We start from the raw sequence: 12,371 nt of genomic DNA, 5'->3' as shown, positions 1-12,371 counted from the left end.
TACTAGTGTACCTGTTGCTCAAATTCGAGCAATTGCTTAGTATTACAGGCGTTATTGTAAAACAAATAATAGTCATAATTTCTGATGACTTTAAAATATTCGACTCAAAGATTATGGAAATACTCAAGATGTACATAACAGATCGATATAATCAACATTTATGGTGTATAGTGTTTACTACAAATAGCCTTACTCATAGTCGCATCAGGTTTCCAGACACATTGTGTCCAAATGCCTAACAGCACAACTCCCTTCCCCATACCGCCCTGAGCGATAGGGATCCTTAAAAATTCGCTCTAACCTTTCCTATCCCCTTCATGGGCAAGTTTTCATTCATTTTGTTTGTTTCTTTTTTAAAATTTTAACGCCTATATGTATTCCTGGTTTTTCCTATTTCCCTAGCTACTTTTCTAAACATCTCAATTGTTTCCTTGTCACTCATCATGTTTTATTTTCTCATCTCTAGACCTATCTTAACCAAGACTTATTCCTGTTATCACCTCTTTGTCTCTTGAAGTGACCAATTTATTATACGTGACTCGTGGTTTTTATTTCTTCACATCTACATACTTCCTCTTCCACCATGTGAAATCTTCACAAATTCGACTTGAAATTGTCCTGTCAAACTGTGTTTCATAATGGCCCATCTCCCAATCTTTTTCCAGTCTCATTCTGATGTTAGGTATATATCCGAAGTTTACCTTTAAAACCTTGACATAAAACACTCTGCTCCCAACGCATTTGCCACTCATCTAATACCTTCTCTCTTCTGTTTCCAATGTAGTCCTACCCGCCTCCTTGTCTTCCAAAATCAACAACCTATGCAGCGATTATCCAACAGTCCTGAATTGAATGTGAAATCTTCAGGCGGCTGTTGGAGAGCACACTTAAACCTAACACAGAAGGGTGCTTGCTGTATTCGGCTATCAAAGACAACAGTATTATTTGTATTTCGTTCGCGTCTACCAGTTAAAGTTCGTCGGCCTCCTTCTATTGGCCGTCCTGGTCGACGTCTTATAGTCTCCATTATCTCGAACGTTTTTTTGGTTATGTTTTGATTTTGTGCAAAATTTTTGTATAACCAGCTGTTTCAAATATTAGTGTCAATTTCAAAGTATTCATCTGTTTAAATGTAAACAAAAATTTTCTCCCTAAGAATAACATGGGAACTTTGAAGGCCAATGGGGCAGAGCCCTGATGGAATTCCAAAGTTTTTTTGTTTGATGGCAAAGCTACATGCTAAGACCTTTCTAAAGACACCTTGAACATGGTGATCGGTATCACCACCACTCCAAAACAATTATGTCAAAAATATGCCTAGCGTATTAAATATATAGATAATTTTATTTTCAATTATAAAGGCTGTTACTCTATCAAATTAACGAGTTACAATTTAATATGTTGGACAGTGCATAAACTTTCTCTTTCTCTAGTCCCGTGGCTGTGCACAGTAGTGCCTTGAATGTAGAAACTGGCAGTATACAACCGTTTCCAATATAAACAGGGAAGGTAGGGTCAGAATTCCAAGCTTCCCGAAAGCTGGTCTACGCGATTCCCTTCGCCTCAGACTTTCAATTAATGTGATGGCTCTCTTTTGAAGCTTTTATTATTGAATTATTGATTTTTAGGGCCATAAAGGCATAAAACTATGCGGTTTTATTTGTTGAAGATAGGATAAAGGTATATTTTTGGTAAATGAGCACCATGGGGTTCCTTAGATAACTTTTGAGTTTTCTAGTTACATTGTTATGATTAATGCACGAAAATTGCATGGAAGATTTATTCAGGTATGTACCTTAATTGGTAACTTTAAATTTGATATTAACTTACTAGGTTATCCATAAATAGCTATGAGTATTATCAAACCAAACGTAGATTAGAAAATGGTTCTTGCCTTGGGTACATTTTAAGGCTGCCTACGACATCTTTTAAGTCTGAGGCACGTTGCACATGAAACCAAACCCATGTTATGCCTACTAAATGGTTGACACAAAAATTAGGTTGATGTTCTTGACATGTTTTTCAATAATGCATCCCTTTCAACATTGTTGGACATGAATGAATTGTGTCTTAGGCTTTAAGTCCACATTTTGAGAAAGAGTCGGCCGACAGTTTGTCAGCACAGTTTCAAACACAAGTTTCCGATTTGTTTTGCGTCCACACTAGCCAGCCAGTGTTTGTTGGTATGGCGTGATTTTATCCTGTGTGTATGTGTTTTACTTCTTAACCATGTGGCTAATGTACTGAGGAAGAGACAATGGTGGACCCGCAAGTTTCTTGAGGAAGGTTCGTACTGTTGTCAAAACCTACTATTTATCAGACCTTCGATTAGAAGATGGTGCAGGATTTAGAAATTTTACAAGAATTTCAGCCCTGAACTTGACACTGAACACCAGTGGGTTCGGGTTGTATCCAATCTCCTCTATCTCCAGACACATGCAGACTTGAGACAAAAGATTGCATCTTTTCTCCGTGTATCCCATTTGTATAAGAAAAAAGAATACACTGTATTTTGTCTCCGGAAAAACGGAGATTTATCTGCCGACAGCGGGCCGATCATCTGGAGACATTACTTTATACAAAAGGCAACACTACAAAGACAGTCAGCTGGCAATGTTTCCGGAGACAGATCGCCAAGTGTGGACTAGACATAACATCAGAGTGTAACCTGCCTGTTAATTTTAGCAAATGTGCAATTTCAAAACAGGGATTTCCCAAGTACACATAATACACATTGTATTACACATTGTACACATAATATGTGGAACATTTTTTTTCTCTTATCCTAAAACCGTTTAAACGTTTAAAGGAAATTATTGTTCAGAAAGTGAAAATTGGCTCAAGATTGTTGTGTTTTTTATTCAACCAAGATCAATTGAAAGGACACACAAAACTATAGCATCTCCAATATCTAATCTATCAAAGTATCAATAATGAAGAGGGAAAACAGAACTTCAATAGAACCACACTCTATAAGTGGCCCAATCAACATTTCAACAATGTTATTTTTTAATTGGCTACAGCTGGTCCAAATAGGTCATAGATGAGATGTCACCTTCAGTATCCAGAAGTCAACAATACTGCACAACAACATTGCAACAATGATTTCCTGCCCTCATTGAAAACATAACATAAAAACATGGATGATTGGTAAATTAATCCCAATGTGTCACATGTTCACAAAACATAGAGGTTATCCGTAAGCATAGATAATAAAACATAGGTTTTATCTATGCCGTAAGTCAATGGCATTTATCATGGTGTCAATTCTATGTACATTTGGTATCAAATGACAGAATGTCCCCTACATGATAACGCTATTATCTATACTATTATAAAAAAGAGGTGGTGTCTGTGTGTATGGGAAAAGTAAACGCGAAAACTACTGGTCGGATCGGGCTGAAATTCGGCATGATGATAGCTCATATTCCCGATTAACATATAGGCATATTTTTATCCCAAAAACCCTTCCGGGCTCCGCCCCAGTGGCTCTGGAGCAAAGGTTCCCATGTTAACCTTATGAGAAATGGAATTAATGAATCTTAACAGCTGTTTCAATTAAACAAGTTGGTTCTGTTCTATGATTTTCAATAGCATTAAAGTTACAAGGATTACCAACAGGGTGCAGCACTAGCATTATTTCTTTTACATTTATGACAACAGCTAATTTGCAACCAAAAGGTGAGTGAGCGTAGCGAACGAACTTCAACCTGGAGGCGAGTGAGCGTAGCGAACGAGCTAACCTGAAGGCAAGTGAGCGTAGCGAACGAGCTAACCTGAAGGAAAGTGAGCGCAGCGAACGAGCTCCAACCTAAAGGTGAGTGAGCGTAGCGAACAAACTTCAAAAAGAACCGAAATTTCTTAAACCATGTCCTCACTCATAACTGCTATAAGCATTTGATACTTATATGCCAACCCCGTACGAAGGACGGGTACTCTGCTAGTATTCTATAAAATCCAACCTCAGGCCTTTGTTCTGCTGGCTTTGTTGAAAATAATGTCAGATTTTAACAATAACATAAGGACTTTATTTGTAATGTGAATCCAGACTAGTCAGAAAGTAAACAAGAGCCACAATAATTAAAAAGAACATATGGTGTCAATATGAAACAAATATATTACAGGCTTGTTGATATAATCCAAGATAATATAATCAATATGAATGTATTGTTGTATGTTTGTTTCTCAGTCAGATCAGGATGGCATTTCTCCTCTTTGTTTCTGTTCCAATAACAGCTGTTTGCTTTATAAACACACTCAGGGAATTTGTTTTTGAAGCATTGTTTCTTTAATTACTCCGATAATTTTCCAAAATGCCATTAAAACGCAAATCTGATCTTGGAAGAGATTCTCGAGCACAAAGAAGAGCTAGAAGACGCCGACTTTTGAATCTTCAAGAGGAACTTAGAAGCATTAAGCAAGAGGAACAAAAAGAGATTTTTGAATCACTTGAAGCACTGGATCAGTCAGAAATTAGGCTACTACGGCTTACCCAAAATTCGGCCACTCAAAATGGTGCTGAAAATGTGGAGCAAACTCAACAATGTCAACTAAATGAGGCATCGGTAAGATTTTCATGCTATTGCTAGCTAAGCTTAGCTCCCCTACAGGATTGCAATATTTCTTTGTAGACCTACTGACATTTTTTGTAACAATGGCTGAACTGCCAATTCTCTTTTAGGCTAAATTGCTTGAAAATCTTTTCAGCGGGGATAGGCCTACATTCACAATAATGACATGCAGATCCAAAAACGGCCATCTAGGAGGCTTTTTTTGCATCAGTAGGCTCCAAGTAAATAGTGAAGCGAGGGACAAGTGCATATCTTGCTGAAAATGTGAATGCTTCTATTGATTACATTGTTAAAATTGTCATATTCAATTTTTTTTAACTATTTTTGTGTATATTTTTTACCGCACAAACATCAAGCCTTTTACAATTGAATCATTTTGACAGTTGACTCCAGTCACATAGGTAATCATAAACTACATCAACCTTAGTACCTAATGCAATTAAACCTCAAAATGTAATTAAACTTATTACTACAATCCTTTTGCTCTCTAAAAATAATACTAGCGACTCAATAATTAAATAATTAAATCCACAACAAATATCATACATAGGTAGCCTACACTAAACTTAGAGGTATTTAATACTCTGAAGTCTGAGGGCTTATGCCATGCGATAACAATAAATTACCTATGCTCTTTGGAATAGAATGAAAGCCTCCCATTTTGTGTCACACAGTATAAATTTGAATGACATTTCCCCTTATTTCAGCATTGTTGCATTTTTGTTTTTCAAACATCAGCTTTTTATTTTATTCAAACAATAAGTTATTGTTTTGTGAGATATTTTTGCATTTGTTATCATTTTGGTAGTTTTTTTCCTAAAATGCCTAGAAAAAAACGATCTGATCTTTCAACGATAAGTTATAAAGCTAAAAGAATGAAAGATAGACGCCGAGCTTTGAAAAATCAAGGTGAACTTAGGAGAATTAAGCAAGTGGAACAACAGGTCATTTCTAGACCTGAAACACCAGAGTCAGAAATGAGGCAAATACTGCTTATCCAAAATTTGGAAACCCAAAGTTCTGCTGAAACAGAGCACACTCAACAACAGCGACTAAACCAGGAACGGGTAAGATGTTTGTGCTGAATATTTTGCTAGCCTAACTCCACATCATATTACCCTGAGTGTGTAACTTTCTTGTACATTTGCTTTACAATGACCGGACTACAAATTTCTTTTCCACATTGCCACCTTTCTCAAATGGGAAGATACCGCAGCATTCAAGTAGCGAAAACAGCCGTCTAGTAGTGATTTTGTAATGTAAAGTAGTTCAATTGTTAGGGAATGTTGTTAGAAAACCTGGGCTTACTAGACTAATACATCATAGGTGTTTTATTTCATTTTATTTGTGTGTTTTATGTCAGTGGCATTTTTTAGGTTTTGAAAGGAAACGGTCCAAACCCTGGTCTTAGCACTATCTGACGTCGACGTTTTTGTTAGATAGCATCATTAATTCATAGCCAAATGACAAATCTGGCATCTGGGTCTGGAAACGATCTCGCTTGGACCAGCGACCTTCAGATTTGAAGGCGAGCACTATAACCACTCGGCTACCCAGACAATTAAGTGTTGGGCGGGATTGTTTCACTTGGAGACGATTTAAGTCAGACGCTGCCACATATTAAGTGGGACAAACCAGCGTATTTAATTTAATGTCACAAAAGGCTCACAAGTTTAATTTTATTAGTACATTTTTTTCTCTCTTACTTTCTCGTTTGTACCTAAGTTGTTACATTGCCTCCAATACAGTGTCTTCTTTATCTATACATAGTCTTCCTATACATTGTCTTCTGCAATCCCCATACTCCTCATGTCTTGCTACACTTAATGTCACCCAATATGGGTCTTCTTCCTTCGAGAGTTCCCTTCAAGATTACCTTTTCTTTAAGTTGAACTATCTTACTTTTATCAACATGTGTCCAGTCCTACATCTTATTTTTCCCACGATACATTTCCATGTCTATACATTTCTGTTATTTCCTGATCCTGTCCCTCCATCCTCCTGCATTGGGCCAATCTTTTTTTTTATGGAATGAGTAAAATTTGGTTACAAGAACAAGTAGAAATGTCTTAAGTTGGAAAACCCTGATCTGCTTGTCAATGTCAAACCTTGGAATTTTGATATAACTAGACATCCCATCCCCATGTTAAAGTTGTCGCCAGTTTTAAAATCAAAATCGTCGTAGTTGATGTGAGCCACCAACAGATTGTGCTGATCTAAATGACTAACTTCTGAAACATACAAACTGTTTCACCAAGTCAAACTCATTGAACGACTTATTGTGAGCTATACCAACTGTTAAGCAAACTATTAACTATGTCAGCAACCAAAAATAAGGAAAAATTGTATACACTAGCGCATTCTGCGACTAGCTCACACAACTAGCCTACGTTCTTTTTTTATAAAAAAATTGGCAACAGCTGGTCCATATATAGATGGGATGTCTACTTCAGTATCCAATAGTCAATGGTCAACAGGGCTGTCCCTAGGGTTGGCGGCGCCCGGAGCAAACATGGTCGTGGCGCCCCCTCCCCCCCAGCAGTAATAGTCACATTCTCATATTTTAATACTATGTTAATACAAATAGCCGCTGCTCGGCGCCCCCTTAGCCACGGCGCCCGGGGCAGAGCTGCCCCGGTTGCCCCCCCCCTTCGGACGGCCCTGATGGTCAAACAAGTGATGTCTGACTTATACTCCAAATACACTACTTTCCTGTTTGTAGTTATTTGATACTATTTGAATGTTTATCATGCTCTCTTGCTGAAGCATGAATTTGATTTGCTTGCATGGGTCAAGGATACTAAATCCTCTTCTTTCAAAAAAGAATTTCAGCTATTGTCTTAACAAGTCGTACAAATTTTACTGGTCTTTCCTACACTCTGTTGTCAGTTTAATAAAAAAAACTTTCTTCTTCTCAATTAGTGTTTTTTCTTCCTAACCCCATATTAGGCCTATCACATTATCACAAAATTCAACATGCATATGGAAACCAATTTATTGCAAAAAATTTCTTTTTAATCTCTATTACAGTAAATTCGGATTCAAATGATAATATCTAAAAGATTAAGTAATTGTTCTGCTTCATCTATGGTACCTAAGGCTACAATAGTTCATTCTCTGTGGTTTCATGTATGAGAACCTGATTGTTGATTTCAGATGACTTATAATAATAGTCGATCGAATAGAACTTGGTCGTTGGAAAGCATGCGTCAAGCACTACAGGCAGTTGACGGAGGAATGTCAGTACGAAGCTCCGCTGAACTCTACGGCATCCCTCGTAACACTCTGACTACCTACGTGGCCAGTGGTACCAACCTTATTTTTACAGTTAATCTTATAGTGATAGTAGATCACCATACTTTATGACTTCTCTATCAATGTCTCATTTATAATATGTGTCCATATTTTATTGGAATTTATTGTTAAAAATAACTTTTGTTGTGTTTACAAGATTAGTAATAACAGAATTCATTCTAATCTGTAAAATTCTTAGCTGTGTCAACGTTTCTGTTCGGTTATTACCTTTTCTCACAGAGAAGTGGGGCACAGAAAAAAACATGGCACACTAAAGTGGTGTCTAGCACTTGTGCTGGTGTCTGGGGCAAAGTCTAACTCCAACCCCTCACCCCTATTACTGTTGCTGGAGGAATTTCCGCATAGTGCTTGTCGCTCGGGCTCTTAAGTATTTCTGATCACAACATAGGCTACTAGAGCTGAAAGCGCACTGTTGTCCCAAGTGTTTTCCCTCTGTGCCTCACTTCTTTGTGTTTTTCTTTAGTCACACAAAGTAATAAGTAAAATTCCAACGGACTTGCCAATCATCAAAAGTAAAAAAATACAGTATTTTAAACTCACAAAGAATTATTTTAATTTCCTGTATTTTATCTAAAAATGTTAATTTATATGTTTATATTAAAGTTTAGTTGCTTTATAATTTTGTTGTTTGCTTTCAAACCTGATTGCATTCCTTTTCCTTATTTTAATATTCATGCTTTCCTTAATTATTCCATCATTCACTGTTTTTGTTTTGACAAATTTTTTTTACTATTAATTTATTATTGATTATAGATGTCTTTTTTTAGATTGTAGCATGAGAGTGCTATTCAGAAAGTAAAAAAGTTTTGGAATAACAAGTTTGTTAAAAAAAAGCTTCATTTTATATACATTTGAAAAAAATTCTACTTTTCTACATAGTCACATAACAAATTGATTACTAACAGTGGACGAGCTTTGAAATTTATTTATCACAAATTCTGCCACCAGCAAGAAAACGATCGCTTACCAAGTGTTCATTTTTTAATCAAGTTTGAAGCCCTCGGAACCTAAAGTCTAGTAAACTATAGAGTCTTTTTGGACTGTAGAGTGGTCAAGGAAAACTCTACCATTTTAATAAATGATTGAGATTTGTGTGTGATTTGACATTGTGATTTTAGGCCATGAAAAATGGACTTCAACCTTAGTTAAGCACCTTTGAAACTTAATGCACCATTTTCAGAGTTTAATTTATTACAGTGTTCCCGTACACTTCACACAATTGAAGTTTATGACCAACAAAAACCCCATTACACTTTAACATGATGCTTGCACCTCGAGTGGAAATTTAATTGCTCACATTTTAAACTTGAATATTACGACAACAGGCAGCGGCAACGACACTTCAGCTGTAACAGTTGGACTGACATTGAGGTGAACATGTCTGAACAAGATGGATGCCTGCGTCTGATAATGTTCCTTACTTTCTGAATAGCCCTCATGCATGGGTAGCGTTTTTAAACATGACAGTTTTAGTTTACGTATGTATCAAAACGTGTGAAATATGGCGAGCAAAAAATAAGAGTGCAAATTATTTTTAGGTGATTTGCATTTAAATCAAATTGACAACCCCTGCTTGGGGATTTGTTCTCTCAAATATTGAAAATCGTTCAACTGTGATGAAATTTAAGACAAAATAGAAGACACACCTTTTGTAATTCTAAAAATGCTTATGATTCCTCTGGTTTAACAATTTTTGTTTTAATCTTGCAGTTTTTCTTAAATGTTTTTGTGATGTTTTAGAACTTAGACTTGAAGATGAGATGAAGTTTATGGAAAATTTTGATCCTGAAAAAAGCAAGAGGGAACAAAGAAAGTTAAACAGAAAGATTTCCAATGTGTAAGTAGACTTTGTAATTTTTAGTAGTATTCAATAAATAATTACCGTTGATTTTTCTTAAAAATTGACAAATTTTGTATTCTGAAAACCATTCACTAAAAAAATAAATAATCACATGGATAAAACAATATCCATGCTAGCCACTGTTCTGGGAAAATTTGTTTTTAGTTAAAACTTTAAATTAAATTTTAATATTTTTAACATTGGTCTTATAGAAAGCTAGGTAACCAAGACAGCTTTACTAGAATGAAACTAAATTAATTGTTACATATGCTTATAACTAATCATCTACAGTACAGTGGTAAATAACTAAATACAGTACAAAAGAAAAGGACATTCCCCTAAAAAACATTAAGCACAAAATGTTGCGTAAATATCTCCAATACGTGAGCATGATAAAATGTTACTATATAATTTATTTTATTATATATTTTAGACTGTATTTTATAATATCATGAAAATGTTACATATCTAGGCATATGTTAATATTTTTAACTTCTCCTACGAATTGAACACGAAGAGCAATGCTCGGTCCCAAGTACTCATGGTATTTAATGATCAGTTTACATTTTCAGGGCAACCCGGAAGTCAGTGTATGACGAGAAGGGTATACATGTCAAGACAGGATTGGACTTGTGTGACTGCCTCAATGACAAGTGTGAGGGCTGCTTTTTCCCCTGCACCAGATGTCGTTCGACTAAATGCGGCCACGAGTGTCGGTGAGTCATGTGTGATCTTTGTAAACTTTCATCAGTAAAATATCTGGAAACTGCAAGCGAGCCTAAAGAAACTTTTTTCGCGAGAGCTAATCAGTATCTTGTTCAAGGGGCCGGGAAAAAGGTCCTATCTGCAATCAATTTTGGTATAAAACACGTTAACTTAAAACAAATTTTGGGCTATCAAAAACAAAAATTCTCTTCAAAAAGGTTTAAAACTCAAATTAATTGTCCCTACAGTTTTTAAGCAGATTTTGAACTAATAAAATAACTACAAAATTGATACTGTACTAATGTCAACTACGAGTATTCAAGATCAATTATGCAATTGATGATAAAAATGTATGGCTGTTCTTAGCCATAAAATTAGCCAAAATATTACAGAGGTGAACAGAATCTTATTGGGTGATGAACGGAATTCTATTTGTCTTAAAAATGATTTTGCTAAATATAAATTTAGAGTTTTAATGAATTTCCCTATAGGGAAGTAGCTATACCATAGGTGGCACGGTAAGACTTAGACCCAGGACCGATTGACTCTTTTCATTTTAATGTCCCCAGAGCCAAAAAACACTATTCGTTCAAATTTATATGTGTGTCCGAGAACGGTAACTCGAGTCGAGTACTGTAATATTGGTCAGATTTTTATGAAATTTAACTTGAAAATGTAGGACGGGATAAACTTGAATGAGTTCGCGAACAGCAACATCGGAGCATGGGAACTCACTTTTTGAAATTTTCAAAAATATATCTTTTCAAATATTAATTTTAAAACATGGAAATACACATTTTTATCCAAACAATCTTGTAGAGCTTAAAAAAAAACAAATAATTTCTAGTATTGAAGCGTTCTTGTACAATTAAAGGTTAGAGAGAAAATAAAAAAAATTTTACATTTAAAATTCCTACTTTATTCTCATGGAGGAAATGAAAACTGGTGCAGTTTGCTTGTTTGTCTTACACATTTTGCAAATTTATTTATTTCATCCTGCACTATTTGGTCAAAATAATACAGAATATCTTAACCTCCTCGTAGCAGCATACCTAAGTACTTGTTAAATCTAATGTTATATAAATGGAGAATAAACGTCTTGTTTATAGAAATATTTTAGTAAAAATCCACTGACAAATTAACATTCCCTTATTCTGCAGGTTTGTTGCAGCAGGGATATTGATTAATCGCTTCTGTTATTAATATTTTCAGAACAGCTCGCCGATGGATGTATGAGACCCACACTATCCAAGGGATGGACGAGATAATACAAAACCAGTATTTGGACCATTAAGCACCTGTAAAACTTCAATTTTTGTGTTATATAAAATAAATAAAATATTCATCCAATTGACAGCTCGTCAATTTAGTCTTGACAGCTAGTCAATTGATTTGATCGCTACAAAGGAGATAATTTTTCTTTAGAATTATTAAAAGTTTCAATTTCTATCTTAAGACTTTCTACTGTATTCTAAATATTCAAAAAATACTTCTCTTGTTTTCTGATAAGTTTTTATAGTGTTGAAAGTGAAGTAATACAGATCTGTAACACTGTTTTGAACAGGTTTTAGAAAATGTTGTGTGTTTTTATTGTTTTTGAATAAAGTTTTTAAAACTTATAATCTTAAATTATTTCCACCTCTCAAACAATGTGTAATGTTTTAATATTATAATAATAGTTTAATACTGTCTTTTGGGTTTTCAGTAGCACATACAACTTTAACCTTTATAACAAACTAGATGACCCATCGGCTCCTCCCGATACAATTTTGTGTTTTATTACTACTATTGCTGAAGGCTAAAATTGCCTTTTTCATTAATTTACTGTCCAAACTCTCCTTTTACCAGTAGCTTCAAATTACTTCCTCACTTAGAATAATTATAGGCCTACCCTCAAGCTGAATTTACCAGTAGTGCAGTTGGTTCTCTTTTTACATGAT

The 12,371-nt window shown here is 35.2% G+C and overlaps 1 protein-coding gene across 6 annotated transcripts in view; it reads left to right on the top strand.

Annotated features, from left to right (window-relative positions):
- Nucleotides 1-11,743, top strand: part of LOC128986134 (ARL14 effector protein-like) — a 30,966-nt gene extending 19,223 nt beyond the window's left edge. For 2 of the 6 annotated variants that reach the window (XM_054406300.1, XM_054406299.1), the window contains exons 2-5: nucleotides 7,728-7,878; nucleotides 9,627-9,723; nucleotides 10,299-10,442; nucleotides 11,644-11,743. In XM_054406300.1, the coding sequence (XP_054262275.1) occupies nucleotides 7,728-7,878; nucleotides 9,627-9,723; nucleotides 10,299-10,442; nucleotides 11,644-11,725 (474 nt within the window). In that variant the 3' untranslated portion in view covers nucleotides 11,726-11,743. Of the gene's footprint in view, nucleotides 1-4,208; nucleotides 4,566-5,431; nucleotides 5,639-7,727; nucleotides 7,879-9,626; nucleotides 9,724-10,298; nucleotides 10,443-11,643 lie in introns of those variants that run through there. The other 4 variants (XM_054406297.1, XM_054406295.1, XM_054406296.1 and 1 more) reach the window with 4 other exon arrangements.
- The last annotated feature ends 628 nt before the right edge of the window (nucleotides 11,744-12,371 follow it).

The sequence above is a fragment of the Macrosteles quadrilineatus genome, unplaced genomic scaffold (assembly GCF_028750875.1).
Source record: "Macrosteles quadrilineatus isolate MER2022 unplaced genomic scaffold, UCM_ALF_1.0 Scaffold_2__2_contigs__length_208266976, whole genome shotgun sequence".
Taxonomy (NCBI): domain Eukaryota; kingdom Metazoa; phylum Arthropoda; class Insecta; order Hemiptera; family Cicadellidae; genus Macrosteles; species Macrosteles quadrilineatus.
The sequence above is the reverse complement of the archived record's forward strand: the minus strand, read 5'-3'. Positions and strand labels throughout refer to the sequence as shown.